This window comes from Schistocerca gregaria, chromosome 1 (genome assembly GCF_023897955.1).
Source record: "Schistocerca gregaria isolate iqSchGreg1 chromosome 1, iqSchGreg1.2, whole genome shotgun sequence".
In the NCBI taxonomy this organism is placed as follows: domain Eukaryota; kingdom Metazoa; phylum Arthropoda; class Insecta; order Orthoptera; family Acrididae; genus Schistocerca; species Schistocerca gregaria.
The window spans coordinates 1,024,584,324-1,024,610,445 of NC_064920.1; the positions used below are offsets into that span (position 1 = coordinate 1,024,584,324).

At 44.5% G+C, this 26,122-nt stretch overlaps 1 protein-coding gene across 1 annotated transcript in view; it reads right to left on the reverse strand.

The window, feature by feature from the left end:
• Window positions 1–3,206: 3,206 nt before the first annotated feature.
• LOC126285151 (arginine/serine-rich coiled-coil protein 2-like) overlaps window positions 3,207–26,122 on the reverse strand; it is a 99,212-nt gene continuing 76,296 nt past the window's right edge. Inside the window, exon 3 of the mRNA XM_049984494.1 lies at window positions 3,207–3,576. Within this exon, the coding sequence (XP_049840451.1) occupies window positions 3,207–3,576 (370 nt within the window). The remainder of the gene's footprint in view (window positions 3,577–26,122) is intronic.

Sequence of the window (26,122 nt, forward strand, 5' to 3'; positions counted from 1 at the left end):
TCTGTAACTTTGCACTACACTGGACATCACCGCATTACAGTATAATAATGTATGCACTGGAGGTTTGAAGCAGAACTGTTGTGTTGTTTCGTTCGTCTTGGGTTGCTGGCTCCTGGCACGCAGATAAATACGTCAGATAATGTGTTGCCAGGGTATGTTTTTTCTTATTTCATCTAACGAGTCTTACACAATTTTCGCCTTGCGAACATCAGAAAGGAGCTCGGCGTACTGATCACCATCGCATTTGCCAAGCTCCATCACTCCATAAGATACTGTGAAAGGATTGACACTAAACCCATGACGTTGCCTCACTCGCCTCACCTTAGCAGCTATGTTCCGACAAAGAAAAATCATTGCATCATCTGCCTTCTTAGATTCTATCTACGTGCTGCAGTATTCGGAAACAGGTCATTAATTTTAAGAAGGCTTAAAATTACTGCAAAACCTGCATCTCATGCATTCTTTTTTCTTTTTCAGGTAAGTTTGCTGCTGATGAAACGGCCTTCAGAACACGACGTCACGACGTAAATACGTTACTGGTAAGGACAAAATGTCTGACGACTTACAGACAAGCGGCTACACTGAAGAGCCAAAGAAACTGGTGCACCTGCTTAATAAAGTGTTGGGCCCACGCAAGCACGCAGAAGTGCCGCAATGCAACATGGCATGTCTGAATTGGAGCTGGAGGGAACTGACACTATGAATCCTGTAGGAATGTCCATGAATCCGTACGAGTACAAGGGGGTGGAGATCTCTCTTCTGAACAGCATGTTGCAAGTCATCCCAGATATGCTCAGTAATGTTCCTGTCCGGGGACTTTAGTGGCCAGCGGAAGTGTTTAAACTCAGAAGTGTTGCTGGGGCTACAGTGTAGCAATTCTGGACATAACGGGTGTTGCATTGTTCTGATGAAATTGCCCAAGTCCGTCGGAATGCACAATGGACATGAATGGACGCAGGTGATCAGATAGGGTGCTTACGTACGTGCCACCTGTCAGTCGTATCTAGCCGTATCAGGGACCCCATATCACTCCAACTGCACACGCCCCCACCATTACAGAGCCTCCACCAGCCAATTTGAAACGGGACGCGTCCGACCAGGCAACAAGTTTCCAGTCGTTAACAGTCCAATGTCGGTGTCGACGGGCCCAGGCGAGGCGTAAAGCGCTGTGTTGTGCAGTCTTCAAGGGCACAAGAGTGCTCCTTCGGCTCCGAAATCTCACATTGATGATGTTTCGTTGAATGGTTCGCACTCTGACAATTGTTGACGGCCCAGCATTGAAATTTGCAGCAATTTTCGGAAGGGTTGCACTTTGTTCACATTGAACTATCTCTTCAGTCGTCGTTGGTCCTGTTCTTGCAGTATCTTTTTCGGACCGCAACGATGTCGGCGATATGATGTTTTGCCGGATTCCTGGTATTTACGGTACACTCGTTAAATGGTCGATCTAACAATTGCGCGAGACACTTGTTTTTTTATATGGGCGTTGCCGACCGCAGCGTCATATTTGGCTGTTTACATATGTGCGTATGAGAATATGTAATCCTGTACCACTTTCTATGGCGCTTCTGTGTTTATCTATGCTGTTTGTAACAAGTTTCACATTTTCTTGGAGATAACATTCCCATTGGAACTGAAACTTGTCTAATTTGTTCTCCGTTATATGTATTTATCCGTCATCAAGCAGAAACGGAAATTTAGTTAGGATTTGCAGACAAGGTAGTAACTTCTTACCCTTTACCACGGCAACGTCCGTCCCCATAGCTGATGACACATGCAGCTTTCAGCCGCCACCCGATGTACGGAATCATTTCCGCAAATTATTTAGGTTCATTATTTGCGGATCTTCCTCATCACTTGGGCTTTCCGGGTATGAGACGCTGAACATGAAGAAGAATCCTCGAGCATATTGATCCTCTACGGACGGAATATAGACAAACCCGCTACATCCTCTTCCTGAATACTTCGCTCCTTGGATCCTCGAACACGTTGCGTGGGCATGGCGGCGGGATGGCCAGGCTTCGGGTGTCGACCTACCCGTCATCCTGCTCCTGCAGCGGTTCCTTTTTTTTTTTTAATGAAAAAGGTAGCTGAGTGGTCACCGTGACGGATTGCCGTTATGGGCCCGGGTTCGATTCCCGGCTGGGTCGGGGATTTTCTCCGCTCAGGGACTGGGTGTTGTGTTGTCTTCATCATCATTGCATCCCCATCAGGCGCGCAGATCGCGCAATGTGGCGTCGAATGTAATAAGCCCTGCACCAAGGCAGCCGGAGAAGCCCCGAAAGAGGCCTCCCGGTCAATGACGCCAAACGCTCATTTCCATTACCACGGCAATAACCACTACCATGGAAAACTATCCTCATTATACCCACGTTCTCAAAGAGAACACTTGTCGTCACTAGTTCAGATTCTGAATCTTAACCTGATGTTCTAAGACTTACCTCAATATAGGTCAGAGGAGAATTTTTCTTATAAGAATACTCACTAAACGAGAATTGGTAGGGTAGTGTTTTAGTAGCAGTGTTACGGATGAGTGCGGAACGAATGGCCTGAGGGCGTTGTATACTTCCACAAAGGGCATTGTATACTTCCACAACACGATCTGTAGCCGGTAGAACGGGCTAGTTACGAGGTAAGAAAAGTATCCAGCGTAACAGATTCAGTAATTTAAAATATGTGTCACTTTGTCGTGTGCTGTCGAACCACCAGGTCAGCCGAGATCGCTAATGCGCTGCTTCCTGGACTCGGGTTGGCGCGCCGGACCCGGATCGAATCCGCCCGCCGGATTAACGACGAGGGCCAGCCTGGATGTAGTTTTCAGGAGATTTTGCACATCCCTCTAGGTGAATACCGGGCTGATCCCAACGTCCCGCCTCAGTTACACGACTCACAGACATTTGAGACACATCCGCACTTTTCCATGATTTGCACTAGACGCTGAAAGACGGGGTACTCTGATTCCGTCCCGGGGGGTACGGGGTGGCGGCAGGAAGGCCATCCGGCAACCCCTTCACATTAACATGCCAAATCCGATTTAACCACACCAACGCCGCGCAAAATGCGGGCACAGCGATAGATAGAATTTGTCGTGTTGTGTAGAGAGCTTGCATGCATTTATACGTGCAGTCAGGAATTATTAAACTCGTCAGGAATAGTTACGCGCTCCCCGCCGGAGACGACTGCTCGCCCTCCGAAGTCCTGCAGGGTCACGTGCTGTAACGTACGCGCCACGGCCTTTCTTTCTGGTGGGCCTCGACAACAGAGGGCGAAGCGCGCGCCGCTGCGCCGGGCACACAATTGGATCGGCGAGGCGGCCGGCTGCCGGCGGCAGCGACCGGGAAACGAGCCGCGTGGCGTGGGCCGACGGCTCCGGTTGCGGCCCTCGTATGTAAATTTGGGTAAAGGTCAGAGGAGCGGGCCGCGCGGCGCACCCAGCGGGTCGCCCGTTCGAAACCGGTCACGCGTCGCGTCGCGGACCAGGACATTGGCAGCGGCTGCGGCTGCGGCCTTGGTGCCGCGCACCGGGCTCGCTTCTGGATGCGCTTGCGCTGGCGCTCCCGGGAAATGGTGCGTGCGCTGTCCACAGGCTTCTCTGCTGCATACTTGTACCTTTATCACTCTGAAACTAGCGGAAAGGAGGCGAATATGTTCCAGTTCAAAAGACTCTGGCTACAAAGCGGGATACTCCCGCAAGGCGTTCGATACAGTTCCCCACAGTCGTTTAAATGAACACAGTAAGAGCATATCGACTATCAGACCAATTGTGTGATTGTATTGAAGAGTTCCTAGATTACAGAACACAGCATGTCATTCTCAATGGAGTGAAGTCTTCCGAAGTAAATGTGATTTCAGGTGTGCCGCAGGGGAGTGTCGTAGGACCGTTGCTATTCACAATATACATAAATAACCTTGTGGATGACATCGGAAGTTCACTGAGGCTTTATGCGGATCCTGATGTGATATATCGAGAGGTTGTAACAAGGGAAATGCAGGAGAATCTGCAACGAATTGACGCATCGTGCAGGGAATGGCAATTGCATCTCAATGTAGACAAGTGTAATGTGCTGCGAATATATAGAAAGAAAGATCCCTTATCATTTAGCTACAATATAGCAGGTCAGCAACTGGAAGCAGTTAATTCCATAAATTATCTGGGAGTACGCATTGGGAGTGATTTAAAATGGAATGATCATATAAAGTTGATCGTCGGTAAAGCAGATGCCAGACAGATTCATTGGAAGAATCCTAAGGAAATGCAATCCGAAAACAAAGGAAGTAGGTTACAGTACGCTTGTTCGCCCACTGCTTGAATACTGCTCAGCAGTGTGGGGTCCGTACCATATACGGTTGATAGAAGAGATAGAGAGGTTCCAACGGACAACAGCGCGGTTCTTTACAGGATCATTTAGTAATGGCGAAAGCGTTACGGAGATGGTAGATAAACTTCAGTGGAAGACTCTGCAGGAGAGACGCTCAATAGCTCGGTAAGGGCTTTTGTTAAAGTTTCGAGAACATACCTTCACCTTGGAGTCAAGCAGTATATTGCTCCCTCCTACGTATATCTCGTGAAGAGACCATAAGGATAAAATCAGAGAGATTAGAGCCCACACAGAAGCATACCGACAATCCCTCTTTCCACGAACAATACGAGACTGGAATAGAAGAGAGAACCGATAGAGGTACTCAAGGTACCCTCCGCCACACGCCGTCACGAGGCTTGCGGAGTATGGATGTAGATGTAGATACCAGTTGGTTCACTCATTTCCCCAAATATTTTGGCATGCAAACGTATTCGTGCTCTTTCTGTCAGACAACTCACGTCTCACTCCCACAAACTCTCCTAACTGTAACTCGCCCACACCCACTAGTCTGTCGCTTGAAGTCGCTCATTCCCATCCACTCCCACTTCTCCATTGTCACTCACTCATTCAGCCCCTCTAATTGTCCTTATCTTTCTGTGTCTGTCTACCCGTCACTCTGCCTCCTGCCTCACTGCCAAACTCCCCTTCGTTCTGTCCTATTACCATTACTAAATGATCCCGTAAAGAAGCGCGCTGCTCTCTGTTGGATCTTCTCTCTCTCTCTTCTATCAACCCTATCTGGTACGGATCCCACACCGGTGAGCAGTATTCAAGCAGTGGGCGAACGAGTGTACTGTAACCTACTTCCTTTGTTTTCGGACTGCACTTCTTTAGGATTCTTCCAATGAATTTCAGTCTGGCATCTGCTTTACTGACAATTAATTTATTATGGTCATTCCATTTTAGACCACTCTTAATGGCTAATCCCAGATAATTTCTGGAATTAACTGCTTCCAGTTGCTGACCTGCTATATTGTAGCTAAATAATAAAGGAGCTTTCTTTCTATGTATTCGCAGCACATTACATTTGTCTGCACTGAGATTCAATTGCCATTCCCTGCACCACGCGTCAATTCGTTGCAGATCCTCCTGCATTTCAGTACGATTTTCCATTGTTACAACGCTGTTATATTGTTGTTGATACGTCAGCAAAATTTTGGTAGTTTACTTATGTGCAATGGAAACAACGAAAAACTCATTTTACGTCTCAGACCGGATCTTCCCCGCACAAAAATTTTGCTTCTGCTTCTGTGCTACAACATGGGGTTTTCAGAACCCTTCTGATGGTAACGGAGACACTCTACAGTATGTTTCTCCGAGCCACGCCACTTCACAAACCAGGTTTCACCTCACACTTTTACGTGCGTATTTTATGCGTACAAGTAGGGTATGTTTGAATCTCTGTATCTCAGAAACGGATAAAGATATGAAGAAACTTTTAAAAGGTGTTCAAGACTGGAATCTTAAGAATAACTCGTAAACATTTCAGCCATTTGCTGTGCCAAACCGTGTTCGAAACCGTGTTTCGGTTTTGATACGAAAAGATAGTAAAAAGTCATTTTTGGGGATTTTCTAAGCAATCGCCCATGATTTAATGGTGCCTCCATATGCTCCTTAAGCCACACGGTAGACTACATCAAATTCAGAATGGACCAACGGATATGCTTCATTTGCTCAAGCAGGACAAAGTGTGTAATATTCGAACTTTCACATTGTACTGTCGGATAGAGACACTAAGCCGATCTATCTGTTGGGTATACAAATGGTCCCTAGCCCACGTGCTATACAAAACACTTCATCTTATCTTCATATCACCTACAGAGCCCGAGGTATGCGTACCGGAAAATCCCTTTTTTATGAGCGGCGTTTTGGAACATACTGGTTAGCACGTTGTCGCAAGCATGGCGATTCGCTTGGTTCAACCAAATTGCTCCAAATGCCTCTCACGAATCCAGCACCGCCTTTCCCACAGCCAACACTGGCTGCCGCAGTATGGCAACAGGGCATGGTGGTGTAGGTCATGATGGGAGTGGTCGCATTAAGGACATTTTTTAAAATATTTTGTAAATCCCTCTTCTGCGTTAGCAGAAAATACAGGCAATGCTCTTAGCAACGATTGCCGATGACGGGACCAACGTAACAACTCCACACTAATGCACGAGATCTATGCTTGGTACATACTCTTGTAGGGTCAATAATTACGACCCATAAGTCACCATTGGCAGAAATCTGTGGCTTATGAGGCGCTTCTTGACCACTGTAACTCATCCTTTTTTTAACTCCTTACGCACAACAGGTGGTGTAAAAAGCGACACCGGTAGACAGTGGATCATTGGAAACGAATGATTTGGAGTGACGAATCACGCTATACCCTGGTGTCAATCCGATGGAAAGGTCTCGGTTTCGCGAATTCCTGGAGAGCGTTACCTGCCATTGGGTGTAGTGGCAACAGTTAGATACGGAAAAAGAAGTTTTAAGGTGTGTGCGAGTTTTTAGTGGGTATGGTGTGGTCCTGTTACTGCGCTTGGGAAAATGCTAAACGCTGAAGGGACCTGTCACACAGTAGCATCCATGAGGCAATGGTTTGTTGACAATAACGTTCCTGCTGAGAGTTCCGACCCGAACCAGTGGAAAACGTCTGGGACGAGTTAAAACGTCTACTTCACTCCAGACCACAGTGTCCAGTCCTTTCCGGTTCCATCTTTTGATGAAGGCTCCACAGACATTCAGACACCTCATTGAAAATGTCTCCAGCAAAGTTTAAGTCCTCATAAAGATGAAGAGTGACACGCCCAACATTAGTGTCCTCTAACAGGTGTGTAGTTTTCAGTAGATAGATTATACCCAAAGCTTCTGGACACAATAATAGTCGGAGAGAAATAAAGCAGTATCCTATTAGCGTGACATATCGTCGTATATTTCCGTAGCTGGTTCCGATTCAGCTTAATCTGTACAGTGTTGCCATGACGAAATTCGTTTCAAAGATTCCTCAATTTATGAGCGTGGCTACGGACTAACTGCTTACTGGTTTATGCGATTTCAACTTCTATCATAATTTCATCTTTCGCAAGGCCGTGGGGCAGTTCCAAAACTTAGCACCGGGAAGGTAGCGGGTATAGAAGGCCAGGCGGACGTGTGATGCAACTCCCAGCGCCCCACCGAACGCCGCCGAGTATGTATCTGGGTTACGGCTTATTGCGTCCTTGCGTTTCAGACGCTTTGTTAGATACAGACGTGTGCCGTTGAGGCGCCGTGCGGCCAAAGTAAGCCATGTGCTTCAAAACCAATTCATTTCTGCAAAAAGGGGTATCACACAACAAGGATCGGTAACAAGGCATGTCGAGAAATACGTACAGTTGACATATTGATGCACTTTGCCTCATTCCTGTCTAACAAACAATGTACAATAATTAGAGTGTATTCACAACCATACATTATTCATAACCGACCATCTTGAGCGTGTAATGTTGTACAATCCCCGGTGTGACCAGATTCTGCTTACTGTCATCATCTGATCAGTTACAACAAAATGGGAAAAATACCAGTAGTACAAAAATAGGCTCAATTGGTTGAAGGCCACTTTCAACTAAAAAAAGAGAACTTAATGAACTACAACAAGTCTGACAACTATAACAATATGAGCATTCTGGTCCAAATATCAACGTCAAATGCTTTGGACATGTAGGTACATAAATAAGTGCTAACAATGGCCGGAGGGCATCGTTTACCTAAGCAACATGTGCTGTAACCTGTGCAGGGCACTAGTGACACACAAGTGTCCAATATCACCGATTCAGTCGTTCAAAATGGAGTATTTACAGTTTTTAATTATAATAGTTTCACATGAATTATGTGACAGCAGGCGACAAAGTGAAGTCCTTTAGAGAGCACTTTTTCATTTACGTATTGATTTCCCGTGGGTCCTGTGCGGAGCAGAGCGTTCGCAAAGTGTGGCGAACAAGCTGACTAGTGTGACGTGACAAGTTTGTTGTGGACCCGTATTTCTCGTGGTACCCGGCGTGTTGTAGCGCGATGTATGGCACCGCGCTACAGGTGGCCTCGACACTCTATTGATGTACTGCAGTCGCCGTTTTTACTGGTGTACGTCACGAAATAGAGATTCCAATTACTGTTTTCACTTAGCTTGCTTTCTCTTTTATTCATTTCCTCCTCCTCCACTTTCTCCTTCTCCTCCTCTTCCCCCTCTTATTTCGCCATTCTTCTCTTCTTTCTTCTCTTACGTCCATACACTCATTTGTACTCAATTTCAGTGACTCACTCTCACTTTCACTGCCACTCTCACTTACTTCCTTGCCCTCTCAATTCTTTCCCCTCACAATTTCTTTTGCAGTCGGAGTTTCTCTGTCACATATGGTCCCCAGAAGACCTCCCCTCTGCTCTGACCTATTTATTTTTAATTCTCCATAAATTATTCCTCATCCTTGGCATCAATATTACCATCAGTGCCTCAATTTTACTGCTCCTAATTACTTTAATAATGCGATCACATTTCTGGCGGAAGACATAGATAGCTTCGCATGAACGAACTGTTGAATGAGGGACTGATACCTCTCTCTCTCTCTTTCCTTCCTGTGTCTGTCTCCCCTTACACCCTCTTCCCCTGCCTCTCTTCCCTTTCCTGCCTGTCCCCTCCCTCTCCCCTCCCTCCACCCTCACATCCCTCGCTCTTTCGCCTTCTTACCTTTAACTATCTCCCTGTTTCTTCACTCTTCCTCTCTTTTCCATTACTAACTCTGTCTGCTACTTTATCCCCTTCTTCTTTCTCTCACTCCATTCGCTTCCTCTCTCACTCCATCCCCATGTTCTCCTTTTCCTTCTCTCTCCCTTTCTCTCATACATACAACACATTCCCAATGCTTCTTTCTACTCCCGTCCATATTTACAATCCTCTGTTCTCCCTCCCCCTTTTCAGTGCCGTCCACCCATCTCAGTCCTCTCCTCAACCCCCTCCTCTGTCTTTATCTATTTCCGTTGGTAGAGCACTTGCCCGCGAAAGGCAAAGGTCCCGAGTTCGAGTCTCGGTCTGGCACACAGTTTTAATCTGCCAGGGAGTTTCATATCAGCCCACACTCCGCTGCAGAGTGAAAATCTCATTCTGGAAACATCCCCCAGGCTGTGGCTCAGCCATGTCTCCGCAATATCCTTTCTTTCAGGAGTGCTAGTTCTGCAGGGTACGCAGGAGAGCTTCTGTAAAGTTTGGAAGGTAGGAGACGGGATACTGGCAGAAGTAAAGCTGTGAGGACGGGGCGTGAGTCGTGCATGGGTAGCTCAGTTGGTAGAGCAGTTGCCCGCGAAAGGCAAAGGTCCCGAGTTCGACTCTCGGTCCAGCACACAGTTTTCATCTTCCAGGAAGTTTTACTTCCGTTGTATTTCCTTCTGTCTCGATGTTTATTTCCATCATTCTCCCTGTAACCATCATTTTCTGTGTCTCTCCATTGATCATTCCACACATATTACTCCACTTCTCTATTTCTCCTCTTTCCCTTCCATCCAACCTGCTTACAACATTTATTTCATCTTTCGCTCTCCAGTCTCTCGCTCTTCCACTCTGCCATCCGTTCCTACAATAATAAATGCAGCGGAATCGGATTAAGTGCATGTGAGGTGGCCTAAGAGAAAAGACATGCCGCACTTAGATTCCTTATAACCTCTGCATGTCCATTCTCAGTCATCTCAATTACAGTACTCTGTAAGCGTAATTGAGACAGTCGTTTCAATTACTCTACGCTGTAAGTGTAATTGAGACAAGTGACAATGGAAATGCAGAAGTTATAAGGAACCCCTCCCCCCCTAGTGTGACATGCCTTGTCTCTTAGGCTACCTCATTTGTATTTGACCCTGTTTCACTGCATTTATTAAAGATATTTTTCTTGTATATATAGTACCATACAGTATATTATTTACAAACTAGAGTTAACACAGGTCTCACATACATAGAAAAGGGTAGAAATTTTGTGAAAATGTGTAAAAAACTTCACTGACTTATAACTTTTCTTCAATCTTTACGTACAATAAGAGGAAAAAATCCGAAATTTCTCTATAAGTCGGGAGTCGGTGAACACCTGTAACATCTGTGCTGAAGTTAGGAAACAGTGACTGTGTAATGCTCAAATGCAGAGCTCTTGAGGAAAGTATTAAAAAATGCACACTGTTGCAGGTACGTCACAGTAGTTGAAAAATGTTTCTTGTTATTAATCTACTGATAACATCCTGGAAATCAAACTGATAAAACATTCTAAAATTTTTTACATCGCTGTTTTTACTGGAAGCAATGAAACTGAACTGAACACCGCATCTGACACCTGATGATGCAGCACAGCCTTAGAAACGTGTGTAAATTTCAAAAAAATCTTAATGTTTATTCACTGCTTACGTAGTGTTTTTCGTATCTCAAACAGACAGTTTAGCCCAACATTCGCTTGTAATTTTCACAATGTGTGGCGCAAATTTTCTTCCTAAACTGCAAGCAGACAAATACTGGCCCCAAAATGGTACTTGATATAAGGACCATGGCCTTACCTCGCACTTGTTGTACAGTATCGCTCGCAAAAGTCAGCGTTCAATTGTCAATGCCGGCTACAATGTAATCCGCTGCGGTCCCTAAAGGGTTGGCGCGCATGGCGTGTGTCGAGAGTGATAGCGCATGCGCAGTTTCTCTGTGTGCCGCGTGTGCGAGCAGCTTTACCTTCTTGCTTACGGTGCAAATTAACGCAGTAATTACTGCTGGCAATTACGGCACCCACCATCGCCTCTCTTCGGCGTTCGACCGCGTCATCAGCTTGTTAGCCGCTTCCGCGCTCGAGCCGATGGCAGCTTGATGACATCGTTTGTAACGTGTTTGACCCGAGTAATTGACACACGCGCAAGGACCTATGCTAAAATAGCACCTCCATCCTCTTCCCACTACGCGCACAGTTTTAACGCATAGAACTTTGCGATACGTCTAACTATCAGAAACACTTCAGTATTGGAGGCAGGGTTTCTGTCCCTGTTCTGTGTGTATCTCTCTCAATCTATGTATCTAACTCAGAGACACGACAGCTCTCTCCAGCTCTGTTGCCCATAAATGTATTTGGAGTACCATGAAACTATACTTAAATTTTTGAAGGACGTATTGGAAATTTGTGAGTTCAAATGGTTCAAATGGCTCTAAGCACTATGGGACTTAACATCTGAAGTCATCAGTCCCCTAGAACTTAGAACTACTTAAACCTGAAACTTCCTGGCGGATTAAAACTGTGTGCCGGATCGAGACTCGAACTTGGGACCATTGCCTTTCGCGGGAAAGTGCTCTACCACTGAGCTACCCAAGCACGGCTCACACCCCCTCCTCACAGCTTTACTTCTGCCAGTACCTCGTCTTCTACCTTCCAAACTTTACAGAAGCTCTCCTGCGAACCCTGCAGAACTAGCACTCCTGAAAGAAGTGTGGCTAAGCCATGTCTCCAGAATATCCTTTCTTTCAGGAGTGCTGTGAGGACGGGGCGTCAGTCGTGCTTGGGTAGCTCAGTTGGTAGAGCACTTTCCCGCGAAAGGCAAAGGTCCAGAGTTCGAGTCTCGGTCCGGCACACAGTTTAAATCTGCTAGGAAGTTTCATATCAGCGCACACTCCGCTGTAGAGTGAAAATTTCATTCCACTGAAACCTAACTAATCTAAGGGCATCACACACATCCATGCCCGGGGCAGGATTCGAACCTGCGAACGTAGCAGCCGCGAGGTTCCGGACTGAAGTGCCTAGAAACGCTCGGCCGGCCACAGCAGCCAGCCAAAATTGTGAGCTTAACAGAACTCTGCGTCTACTGGAAAATTTTCGATATCCAGATTTTTTTTTAGCGTAACAGAGGAACAAAAGGAACATAGACGTCCGCTAACATTTACTGAGAGGGTTTCCAGAATGAGATTTTCACTCTGCAGCGGAGTGTGCGCTGATATGAAACTTCCTGGCAGATTGAAACTGTGTGCCCGACCGAGACTCGAACTCGGGACCTTTGCCTTTCGCGGGCAAGTGCTCTACCAACTGAGCTACCGAAGCACGACTCACGTCCGGTACCCACAGCTTTACTTCTGCCAGTATCCGTCTCCTACCTTCCAAACTTTACAGAAGCTCTTCTGCGAAACTTGCAGAACTAGCACTCCTGAAAGAAAGGATACTGCGGAGACATGGCTTAGCCACAGCCTGGGGGATGTTTCCAGAATGAGATTTTCACTCTGCAGCGGAGTGTGCGCTGATATGAAACTTCCTGGCAGATTAAAACTGTGTGCCCGACCGAGACTCGAACTCGGGACCTTTGCCTTTCGCGGGCAAGTGCTCTACCAACTGAGCTACCGAAGCACGACTAACGTCCGGTACCCACAGCTTTACTTCTGCCAGTATCCGTCTCCTACCTTCCAAACTTTACAGAAGCTCTTCTGCGAAACTTGCAGAACTAGCACTCCTGAAAGAAAGGATACTGCGGAGACATGGCTTAGCCACAGCCTGGGGGATGTTTCCAGAATGAGATTTTCACTCTGCAGCGGAGTGTGCGCTGATATGAAACTTCCTGGCAGATTAAAACTGTGTGCCCGACCGAGACTCGAACTCGGGACCTTTGCCTTTCGCGGGCAAGTGCTCTACCAACTGAGCTACCGAAGCACGACTCACGTCCGGTACCCACAGCTTTACTTCTGCCAGTATATATAAATTGGAGAGATCTCCAAATCCCCGTCCAAACATTCAGATAATGATTTTCGATAGTATGCCCTACTTCTTTGCAGTAGTTGTCTCAGCAATAAGCCGGCCGAAGTGGCCGAGCGGTTCTAGGCGCTACAGTCTGGAACCGCGTGACCGCTACGGTCGCAGGTTCGAATCCTGCCTAGGGCATGGATGTTTGTTATGTCCTTAGGTTAGTTAGGTTTAATTAGTTCTAAGTTCTATGAGACTGATGACCGCAGAAGTTAAGTCCCATAGTGCTCAGAGCCGTTTGAGCCATTTTTTCTCAACAATAAATCCTAACCTTTCTTTCCTCTTATGCTACCAGCTATGGCTTCCCATAAAGCAATAACCCTGTCGGCGTCTCGCTCTTAGCTTCTTGCTTACAAGGTGCTACAGTCCAAGATCAGGTTCAAATGGCTCTGAGCACTATGGGACAGTCCGCTAGAACTTAGAACTACTTAAACCTAACTAACATAAGGACAGCACACAACACCCAGTCACTACGAGGCAGAGAAAATCCCTAACCCCGCCGGGAATTTAACCCGGGGGCGGGAAGCGAGATCCAGGATCAGGAGTCCTTATTTGGCGTTACACAACCTACACAGGGTATTTGCGGTATAGTCTTAAATTATCGGTGCCGTTGTCAGTTCCGTCTGAAGCAAATTACACGTTCTTCGAAAATTGGCGTTTGTAAGGCGATTACAATGAATCCGATAACAAAATTAAGATAGAACACACAACGCATTATTTTTGCTACTGGTGTGTATGGCAATAAGCACAGGTTTCGTGTTATTTTCCGATTGCACAAACCATTTTTGTAGCCACATGCCTTCAGAAAATTGTAAACGACAATCGTTACGAATTTTCGTTGTTGAATAGGGAACCATGTAGAAAACACGATCTACTGCGTTACTAGGTTTATGTAAACATAGAATAACAAGTACTACGTGCTTTTAGATCACACATGGATGAGGTGAAACTACGCTCTGGTACTAGGCTTGCCTACAAATGGTGCAGTCATGCAGAACGACGCAATTACGAACAACAGCAGCGCTGAGGTTGCGCTTTCTCACCTCTACGTGCCTTTCAAGGTGATCGTAAACAAACACCCTAGTGATTCCGAGTTATCTGATGACGTTGTGAGCATTGTAGAGTTAGCTACAATTACTCGCACAAGAATATTAAAAATTAGACACTGAACGCTGAAATCTGAAATTCGTGCTCTAAAGTTTACATGAACTTCTGGAAATATAGATCAGTGTTGAGCATATAAACGTACAGGGAATTTCAAAAAAGATTCATCAGATGCTTGGAAGCCTATAGCTTCCAAACGAATAAAGATAGAAGCCTGGGTCGAATTTTAATTCAAGGAGCTTCCTCCAGTTACAGACAGGCCCCACCGCTAGTCCGGTTCGATTTACCTATATGCATGATAGAAGGCAGAAGTTGGTTGTCCTGCTGTTACCGGGGAACATGTTTGTGTTGTTTCTCGAGGCACTGGAATCTTTTTCTTGTCTGCTGTTAGACAGCACACCCGTTGTTAATAGTGCTACGCAGATAATTTTCATAGAGATTGTGTTTTCTTATACATCACATACATTGTTTTGAAACGTTACCACTCATTTTACAGATCTCTGCGTAATATGTATGTAGTGGGAGGTATATGCCTCAGAAAGCTTCATAAAATATAGAAAACATTGGTGTGTAATGTATCAAAGCCATTTTCAAACGTTATGTTGAAAACTTGTTAAAAAATGGTTCTGAGCACTATGGAACTTAATATCTGAGGTCATCAGTCCCATAGAACTTAGAACTACTTAAACCTAACTAACCTAAGGACATCACACACATCCATGCCCGAGGCAGGATTCGAACCTGCGACCGTAGCGGTCACGGGGTTCCAAACTGAAGCGCTTAGAACCGCACAGACACACCGGCCGGCTTGAAAACTTGTGTGAGATATATCATGTTTGCTATTGTCCCGAGAATAAATGTGTTTCGGCACTAACTTGTTTTTTTTTTCACAGTTGCCACTCTGATAAAATAATTCTAAAATTAAATATTTAACTCTGAAGCACCAAGGTGAACATCAAAACGTGGATCTAGTTAGATTCAGGAGTGACACCTGACCCACTTCACAGATTTTCAAGAGCGATCAGCATAAAATTTTTCGGTAGTGAATTTGTATTGTTATCACCAAGGAAGACAGGTTTTGAGCTTTTATTTTTCAAATGTATGCTAAATAAATTTAGCTATGAAAGGGTTACTCCGAACACAATAACCGATCAAATCACGCAATTTAGCTTCAAAAACGCGTACATGAACACAGCGTATGGTCGGTCTGCATATATCCACCAAATCTAGCAAAGGATACCGTACCTGCGCTCGTGCTTGTGAAACTAAGGCCCATTTTTGAGTGTGTTCTTATTTACACATGACTACTTAGAAAAGATACGGTTTATTTGATGCACTGCATTAAAGTTCTCTGAAAAAGCATTGCTTTTGGTACGAATTATAGTGCAAAAGTATCGTGAAATATGATGACGGCAGATATAGGTGCTGCCTTTTCTCCACGTTAAAAGGGTTTAAATATGGCTTCATTTCCACGTTAAGAGAGTTTAAATGTCGCTTCATTACTACCGTAAATCTAATTTTTGATAATACTTCAAAAATGAGAGTTTAGAGAACAACGACTGAATAAGCAAAACAACGCCGTAATTGGCAAAATAACACCGAAATTAACCATAAAACAAAACTGTTTTTTCCTGTCCCTACCACTGACTAAGCGCAGTAGGTTTTTCGCCAAGCTTCACACAGACGACAGATTAAAATGAAGTGGCCTCTGTCACTTCTGACGTCATAATTTCAACATCTTGCCTCTGAAACTATGTTTAACAGCGCAGACATAAACACGAAACTTAGGCGCCATTCATCGTCAAGCCGCCATTTAAGAAACTTCAGTAATAAAGGGTTTTCCACAAAGAGAGAGACGAGCATTTCCAGGTCAGCAAGATTCTGTGGCCGTTACTGCATATTATTTATTGCATATTCTTCCACTGCAATACGCTTATCTGCAGTGAAGTGTCTTCCTGCTACATTGCATCGTATTTAAAAGCAAACTTAAATAATAAGATCGTTAAGTTTTAAAATCAGGCCAATTACTCCAGCGTTCATATTACTTCCTGCAGTGTGCACTGCAACAGTGCAGTTTTGGAAGTTTTTAGGCTCACTTAGAGGGAATGATAATTAGCAATTGAAGTATTATTTACAAGCTTCCCAAAGATATATTTACAAAACTAATCCAGTGAAGGGAAAGGACGTGTGACTAGGGCCTTCCTTCGGGTATCCCGTTCCCGTGGTGTAAGTCTTTCAAGTTGACGCCACTTAGGCGACTAGCGTGTCGACGGGGATGAAATGATGATGATAAGGACAACACAACACCCAGTCCCTGAGCGGAGAAAATCTCCGACTCAGCTGCGAATCGAACCCGGGCCGTTAGGTATGACATTCCGTCACACTGACCACTCAGCTACCAGGGGCTCTAATCCAGTAAAACACTTGCTTTAACTTTTTCAGCTTCATCAAAAAAAGTTTGCACCACCTCGGTTCCGAGAACTCTTGAAGATAGGCGTTGACTGTGGTGTTTACACAGTCCCTTTGACTGTTCAGAGATGTCACTAAACTAGCCCAAATATGTAAACAACCATGCATGAGCAGCGCCTGTTAGACGGAGTGGGTCCGACAGCCGATCAGTTCCAGTCATTCCACCAGAAAGGAGGTACACGGCACGGCTCGCATTGTCTGTAGTTCAGCCATGCCTAGACGGCCAATACCGCGGTTCGATCGCGTCCGAACTGTTACTTTGTGCCAGGAAGGGCTCTCGACAATGGAAATTTCCAGGTGTCTCGGAGTGAACCAAAGCGATGTTGTCCGAACATGGAGGAGACACAGAGAGACAGGAACTGTAGATGACATACGTCGCTCAAGCCGCCCAAAGGCTACTCCCTGCAGTGGGTCACCGCTACCTACGGATTATGGCTCGGAGGAACCCTGACAGCAACGCTACCATGTTGAATAATGCTTTTCGTGCAGCCACAGACGTCGTGTTACGACTCAAACTGTGTGCAGTAGGCTGCATGATGCCCAACTTCACTCCTGACGTCCATGGCGAGGTCCATCTTTGCATCCACGACACCCTGCAGCGCGGTACAGATAGACCCAACAACATACCGATTGGACCGATCAGGATTGGCATGACGATCTCTTCGCCGATGAGTGTTGCATATGTCTTCAACCAGACAACTGTCGGAGACGTGTTTGGAGGCAAACCGGTCAGGATGAACGTCTTAGACACACTGTCTAGCGAGTGCAGCAAGGTGGAGGTTGTCTGATGTTTCGAGGAGGCTTTATATGGGTCCGACGTGAGCCGCTGGTGGTCTTGGAAGGCGCCGTAACGGCTGTACGATACGTGATTGCCATCCGCACGTAGTGCAACCATACCGACAGCATATTGGCGAGGCATTTGTCTTCATGGTCGAAAATTCCCGCCCCATCTTGCATATCTGGTGAATGACTTCCTTCAGGATGACGACATCGCTCGATTAGAGTGTTCTCCAGACATGAACCCTATCGAACATGCCTGGGATAGACTGAAGAGGGATGAGGGATCTACGCCGAATTGCCGTCGAGGAATGGGACAATCTGGACCAACAGTACCTTGATGAACTTGTGGATAGCTTCTCACGACGAGTACAGACAGGCATCAATGCAAGAGGACGTGCTACTGGGTGTTAGAGGTATCGTTGTGTACAGCAATCTGGACCACCACCTCTGAAGGTCTCTGTATAGTGGTACAGCCTGCAATATGTGGCTTTCTTGGGAAATAAAAAGGGAAGAAATGATGTTTATGTTGATCTCTGTTCCAATTTTCTGTACAGATTTCGGTTCAAATGGCTCTGAGCACTATGGGACTTAACATCTATGGTCATCAGTCCCCTAGATCTTAGAACTACTTAAACCTAACTAACCTAAGGACATCACACAACACCCCAGTCATCACGAGGGAGAGAAAATCCTTGACCCCGCCGGGAATCGAACCCGGGGACCCGGGCGTGGGAAGCGAGAACGCTACCGCACGACCACGAGCTGCGGACACAGGTTCCGGAACTCTAGGAATCGACGTGATGCAAAACTTTTTTTGATGTGTGTACATTTATAAAAATCACTGTATTTATGTACGTATGTTTCACATATCATCATAATCACAGGATCGACTTCAGCCATAATACACACATCACGTACTATCCAGAAAGAAGCACTGCGACAGAACACAGTCACAGGAAGCACATATCTCTAGATATGCTTGAGAACTTTCTTTTCCCACAATTGGAGACTGATTCGAACGACTTAATCTACCTCAGTATGGGGCACCGCCACAATGGCATCTGGAAGTGCGAGAATTTTTAAATAAAATTATTGCTGAACGAAGGATCGGTCACACTGGACCAAACGATTCAGCTTTACATTACTGGCATCCAAGGTCACCGGACCTAACTGGTTGTGATTATTTCTTGTTAGGGTTTATAAAAGACTCTGTTTATGTGCCGCCGTTACCAACACAATGAACGAACTGTGACAACGCATACCAACAGCTGTGGAACTTGTAACACAAAATATGCTCGCTGCAGTATGGGAACAGTTTAAATACCGCATTGACATACACCGTGAATCTCAAGGGGGGGGGGGGGGGGGGGGGCATATTAAACACCCATGAAAAGGAATGAAAAAAAAACATTTTGAGTTTCCCGTTCATCAAAGAATAAAATTCGTTGTATATATTTATTAGTTTCAGAAATATAGACGTGCCAAATCGGATGATTCATTTTGATACACCCTGTATATACAGGGTGATGGACAATGGTAAAGGTAACCATTTGAAGTAAGGTATCCGGCTCCGGAAACGACCCAGCGGAAAGATATACGCGAAAATCGTTGTGATACCTCTGAGGGTGTACCTCTTATACTGCAGGCGCTTTGCTTACCACATTTTGGGAGATGTTATAGACAAATCAAAAAAAGCTCAGTAAACTTAGGCTCTGAAGTGCATCTAATTAAGAGCTATGGGCACTTGTTCACCTCTGCTATTGTGAAACACATTTCTTCTTCTCAGGGAGTGCACATAGTTATCGTTTCCGGACCAGGGTCCCTTACCTCAGACTGACACATTTACCCTTCTCCATTATCTCTGAATGCTTGTAACATCATGAAGTGTATGTGACGTATGACTAAGCAGGCAGGCGCGCTCAGAAAGCTAGTTATCAACTACAATGTTAAGATAAGCATTATGTATTTACGACTGCAATTTCCTAACAAATTAAAAAAAGTATGTAGTGGCTGTCGCACTGCAACCCATACCTTTATATCTCGTCCCCCTTTACTCTAAAAGTTAGAGCTGCCGGTACCTGTTACAGTATCTGTGAAATAGGAGAGCCTTCAGAAAGAGTAAGATTTTCAGTCTTTATTTTTATCATTACAGTATAAAAGAAAAGATATAAATGTTTAAGTCTTTCGTGGCCACTTGTTGACAAACTGCCTGTTGGCATATGTCTGGGAGTCTTCAGCCGATGTTTATATGACGGTTTTTCTGACGTTTCACCAGCACGAATGACTGGCATTGTCAGAGCTTCATCCTTCACTGCTAATGGGCGAAGAACTCGAGACAGAAGCCAACAGGCACTTTGTCAAAGACAGGTTAGCTCAGTTTTGACAGGCCCAACTCCACTTTCTCTCACTTTGTTAGTGAAAATGTTAATGACATAAATGATCATTGCGTTCTTTGAGAGAAAACTTATACTAGGTCAAAGAATTTTATTGCTGAACCCACTATATATTTGAATTTTGTTAATTTGTAAGTTACACGGCTAGCCACGTGATGGACTTACACAACGTTAACGTGGGGAGATCGACATTCCAGATTGCCTGCCTGGCGTGTGGAATCAGTTACTTAGGTGTAAATAATAACACGCAAGGTCAGTTACAGGCAATGCTCATCTCACTACTGTAGTATCTACCGTTATTTAAGAAGAAAAGTTATGTCTTCGAAATATTTTCGTACAAGATGTAACGATTAAGTAAAGAGGGGAAGTAAATAAAATTAAGTAGGGGCAGAAGAAAGTAATAGGAATAAAAAGTAGGGTAAGTGATGAACTGTGTACCCAAGCTGCATGCACTTAGCTTGTAATGTAAACCGAATGCAGTATATTTATTTTCACACTGAAATGCGTTTAGAGTCATCCTAGCATGGCCTTCAAACACTGCGAGCTTCGCCCACACGCAAAGATATATTAAACACATTCTGCGCATTTAATTCTCGAGAGACGTAGAAAATCAAGGATGGCGTAAAGATCAAGGCTGTAAAACCGAATATAGTCATTGTCAAACAACAGTACAAATTTTAAAAGCAGAAAGAACTAATGTAAAGCGTCCAGCTCATATTGTTCCGTGGATGGTTTCAATAAGGGGGACATATCAGAAAGCGACAGAAAATCTAATGATATCTTCCTTCCCCCACACGGAATACAACACCGAACAAAGCTATTGAGCCCTGCAAGAATAGTTTGGATCCAGACGAGATGAATCACTGGTCAAAAAATATTCAGCACTTCCGGAAATTCCAGAGCGATTATGCTACTGATCCCACGTATGACTAATGACGTTGTGAGAATTGACTGCAGTGCGAGAGAAATTTGACCAAATAAGTGTCGTTAAAAAACAATACTTCGTGAAGCTATCATTAGTTCAAATATTTCTAAAGAATCGCTTGTCACACTGTTTCAGATCATGTTCACGTTCTGTTATTACTTACCGCGGAGAAAAAAATTATTGACCAGTTAAAGCACGGTCATGAGATGTGCATGTCCAGCACACGATAAGTCTGCAGACAGGCAGATCCGTGAAAAACATATTTTCACTGTGCTACCAATACGGTATGAAAGTTTCTATGCAACAGAGCTCTGAGGCCTTAGGAGTTATTCCAGCGCAAAGTTTCCGGTTCAGTTCCGCGCTGTCATCTAATGAACTAAATAAAAGATAGGCGACTCGGCTCAAGATTCCGTACCGAACCGATTCAAGTGCGTCGTTCATAAGCTGAAAGACAGCATTGGGAGGAAAATAGTGACTATTGACGATCAGGGAAATGAGACAGGGCAGTTTATGTTCACTAAATACACAGGGTTTAGAAATTGGAAAAAAAGCTGTCCTGTATTTTTAAGAGGTGTACTCGTTAAAAGGTGACGGTTACAGTCCCTTCGTAAAGTTATTCTATAATAGATGAAATCCTGAGTGAAAGTGAAGAAGAATAAAATGATCTGCTGAACGGAATGAACAGTCTAATGAGTGCACAGTATGGTTTGAGAGTAAATCGGAGAAGTAGTAGAAATGAGAACAGCGAGAAACTTAACATCAGGCTTGATGGTCACGAAGTCAATGAAGTTAAGGAATTCTGCTACCTAGGCAGTAAAATAACGAATGACGGACGGAGCAAGGAGGACATCAAAAGCAGACTCGCTATGGCAAAAAAGGCATTTCTGGCCAAGAGAAGTCTACTAATACCAAATACCGGCCTTAATTTGAGGAAGAAATTCCTGAGGATGTACGTCTGGAGTACAGCATTGTATGGTAGTGAAACATGGACTGTGGGAAAACCAGAACAGAAGAGAATCGAAGCATTTGAGATGTGGTGCTATAGACAAATGTTGAAAATTAGGTGGACTGATAAGGTAAGGAATGAGGAGGTTCTACGCAGAATCGGAGAGGAAAGGAATATGTGGAAAACACTGATAAGGAGAAGGGACAGGATGATAGGACATCTGCTAAGACATGAGGGAATGACTTCCATGGCACAAGAGGGAACTGTGGAGGGCAAAAACTGTAGAGGAAGACAGAGATTGGAATATATCAAGGATGTAGGTTGCAAGTGCTACTCTGAGATGAAGAGGTTAGCACAGGAAAGGAATTCGTGGCGGGCCGCATCAAACCAGTCAGTAGACTGATGACAAAAAAAAAAGGATGAAATGAGGCGCCACGGCTCACATGGTAGAAGACCTTCAAGACATCAAGGACTAACTTCCATGGTATGGAAGGGAGCTGTAGAAGGTAAAAACGTAGAGGAAAACAGAAATTGGAATACACCCAGAAAATCACTGAGGACGTAATTTGCCGTTGCTACTCCGAGAAGAAGCGGTTGGCACAGGAGAGGAAATCTTGGGCGGCCGCATCAAACCACTAATAATACCCGTCAGAGTATTAAAAAAAGTACAGTATGCGATAATCCAGAAGAAATAATAGCAATAATCGACGACGACAGTCTTTAAATACAGCCAACCGTCATACATCGATATTCATATGGATTTCTGCGTCAACGTCTGAACATCAATGGTTCATAATAGTCGACCTCAAAGCATCAATGTTTTTAACATTGATCTTAAATGATAAATTATTAAATAACTTTTGGCCGGCAGGACTGAATAATATTTTACCTTAAATCATGTTGGGCATCGTCAAAGAAAGGATACTGCATGCAAGGTACGAACTGGATGACAACGCACGCAGTTCATGTAACTGCCATCTCTTTTGATCTGCAGTTCTCTCATCTCTCGATATGCCGATGGCAGCTCGTCAAAGAATTCACCATAGTATTGCAGAAAGATGAAATTCATGTGGTACCTCCGGCTGACAAGGGAGATACCACGGCTGTTTCTAATACCAGTGAATATGACAGCAAAGTGACATCGTTGATAGAAGATAACAGTATGTAAAATCCTAAAACGGGGCCCACCTCTATCGCACAGCAGAAAAACAGTGGAGCTCCTGAAGAATTCCGGTCTGCCCGAGGATGTCATCAAAAATCTACGTCCTCAGTTATTTGCTGGATGTATCCCAATCTCTGTTTTCCTCTACGGTTTTTACCGTCTACGGCTCCCTCTAGTACCATGACAGTTATTCACTGACGTCCTACCATCCTATCCTTTCTTCTTGTCTTGGCGATTCTCCGGAGAACCTAGTCATTACTTACCTCACCAGTCCACCTAATTTTTAACATTCTTCTGTAGAGCTACATCTCAAATGATTCGATTCTCTTCTGTTCCGGTTTTCCCACACTGCATGTTCCACAACCATAAAACGCTGTGTTCCAAACGTACGTTCTCAGAAATTTCGTCCTCAAAGTAAAGTATATGTTTGGTATTAGTAGACTTCTATTAGCCAGGAATGCCATTTTTGCCAGTGCTAGTCTGCTTTTGATGTCCTCCTTGCATTGTTTTTTTTTATTTCATTTATTTATTTACTTACAGGGTGTTTCAAAAATGACCGGTATATTTGAAACGGAAATAAAAACTAAACGAGCAGCGATAGAAATACACCATTTGTTGCAATATGCTTGGGACAACAGTACATTTTCAGGCGGACAAACTTTCGAAATTACAGTAGTTACAATTTTCAACAACAGATGGCGCTGCAAGTGATGTGAAAGATATAGAAGACAACGCAGTCTGTGGGTGCGCCATTCTGTACGTCGTCTTTCTGCTGTAAGCGTGTGCTGTTGACAACGTGCAAGTGTGCTGTGGACAACATGGTTTATTCCTTAGAACAGAGGATTTTTCTGGTGTTGGAATTTCACCGCCTAGAACACAGTGTTGTTGCAACAAGACGAAGTTTTCAACGGAGATTTAATGTAACCAAAGGACCGAAAAGCGATACAATAAATGATCTGTGATTCTTGATTAATAAATGATCTGTTTGAAAAATTTCAACGGACTGTGAACGTGACGGATGAACGTGCTGGAAAGATAGGGCGACCGCGTACGGCAACCACAGAGGGCAACGCGCAGCTAGTGCAGCAGGTGATCCAACAGCGGCCTCGGGTTTCCGTTCGCCGTGTTGCAGCTGCGGTCCAAATGACGCCAACGTCCACGTATCGTCTCATGCGCCAGAGTTTACACCTCTATCCATACAAAATTCAAACGCGGCAACCCCTCAGCGCCACTACCATTGCTGCACGAGACACATTCGCTAACGATATAGCGCACAGGATTGATGACGGCGATATGCATGTGGGCTGCATTTGGTTTACTGACGAAGCTTATTTTTTCCTGGACGGCTTCGTCAATAAACAGAACTGGCGCATTTGGGGAACCGAAAAGCCCCATGTTGCAGTCCCATCGTCCCTGCTTCCTCAAAAAGTACTGGTCTGGGCCGCCATTTCTTCCAAAGGAATCATTGGCCCATTTTTCAGATCCGAAACGATTACTGCATCACGCTATCTGGACATTCTTCGTGAATTTATGGCGGTAAAAACTGCCTTAGACGACACTGCGAACACCTCGTGGTTTATGCAAGATGGTGCCCGGGCACATCGCACGGCTGACGTCTTTAATTTCCTGAATGAATATTTCGATGATCGTGTGATTGCTTTGGGCTATCCGAAACATACAGGAGGCGGCGTGGATTGGCCTCCCTATTCGCCAGACATGAACCCCTGTGACTTCTTTCTGTGTGTACACTTGAAAGACCAGGTGTACCGCCAGAATCCAGAAACAATTGAACAGCTGAAGCAGTACATTTCATCTGCGTGTGAAGCCATTCCGCCAGACACGTTGTCAAAGGTTTCAGGTAATTTCATTCAGAGACTACGCCATATTATTGCTACGCATGGTGGATATGTGGAAAATATCGTACTATAGAGTTTCCCAGACCACAGCGCCATATGTTGTTGACAATTGTAGCTACCGTAATTTCGAAAGTATGTCTGCCTGAAAATGTACTTCATCTACTTCGTGACCATCAATCCTGATGTTACGTTTTCGCTCTCCTGATTTCTGCTAATTCTCATTAATTTCGTCTTTCTTCGATTTACTCTCAGTCCATATTCTGTACTCATTAGACTGTTCGTTCCATAAGGCAGGTCCTGCAGTTCTTCTTCACTTCCGCTGAAGATATCAATATCATTAGCGAATCTTATCATTGATATCCTTTCATCTTGAATTTTAATTCCACTCTTGAACCTTTCTTTTATTTCCGTAATTGCTTCTTCGACATATGGATTTAACAGTAGTGGCAAAAGACTACATCCCTGTCTTACATCTTTTTAAATCCGAGCACTTCATCTCTCACTCTTATTATTCCCTCTTGGTTCTTGTACATATTGTATATTATCCGCCTTTCCCTAGAGCGCACCCCTATTTTCCCGAGATTTCGAACATCATGCGCCATTTCACATTCTCGAACGCTTTTTCCAGGCCGATAGATCCTGTAAAAGTGTCTTCACTTTTCTTCAGTCTTGCAAGCCTAATAAAACGCAACATCAGAATTGCCTCTTTGGTGCACTTATCTTTCCTAAAGCCGAAGTGATCGTCATCTAACACATCCTCAATTTCCTTTTCCATTCTTTTATATATTAGTCTTGTCAGCAACTTGGATGCATGAGTTGTTAAGCTAATTGAGCGATAATTCTCCTACTTGTCGGCATTTGAAATCTTCGGAATTGTGTGAGTGATTCTTCCAGATATCTAAGTGACTTGTATTTCTGTATTTCTGAATTTCTCCAAACATTTTTGTACGTCGTTCTTTCATCGATCAACTGAAGTATTTCGTGTGTTATCCATGATATCTTCTCAGTTATCTTCTTTGTAGCCTCTCCAACTTCTGCGATTGCTCATTTTAGAGTTATCTGTTCCTCTTCACCTGAACTGCCTACTGACCTATTCCTTACCACAGTTTCTGTAGCCTCAGAGAACTTCAAACGTATCTTCTCATTCCTAACTACTTCTGCATTCATCTTCTTTGCACATTCATTTTTCCTGACTAATCTCAATTCAGCCTACTCTTCATCACTATTTAATTGTGATCTGCATCTACATCTGCTCCTGGGTACGCCTTACAATACAGTATCCGATTTCGGAATCTCTGCCGAACCATGATGTATCTAACCGAAATTTTCCTTCATTTTCTTGCCTTTTCCAAGTATACCTCCTCCTCCTACGGTGCTTGAAC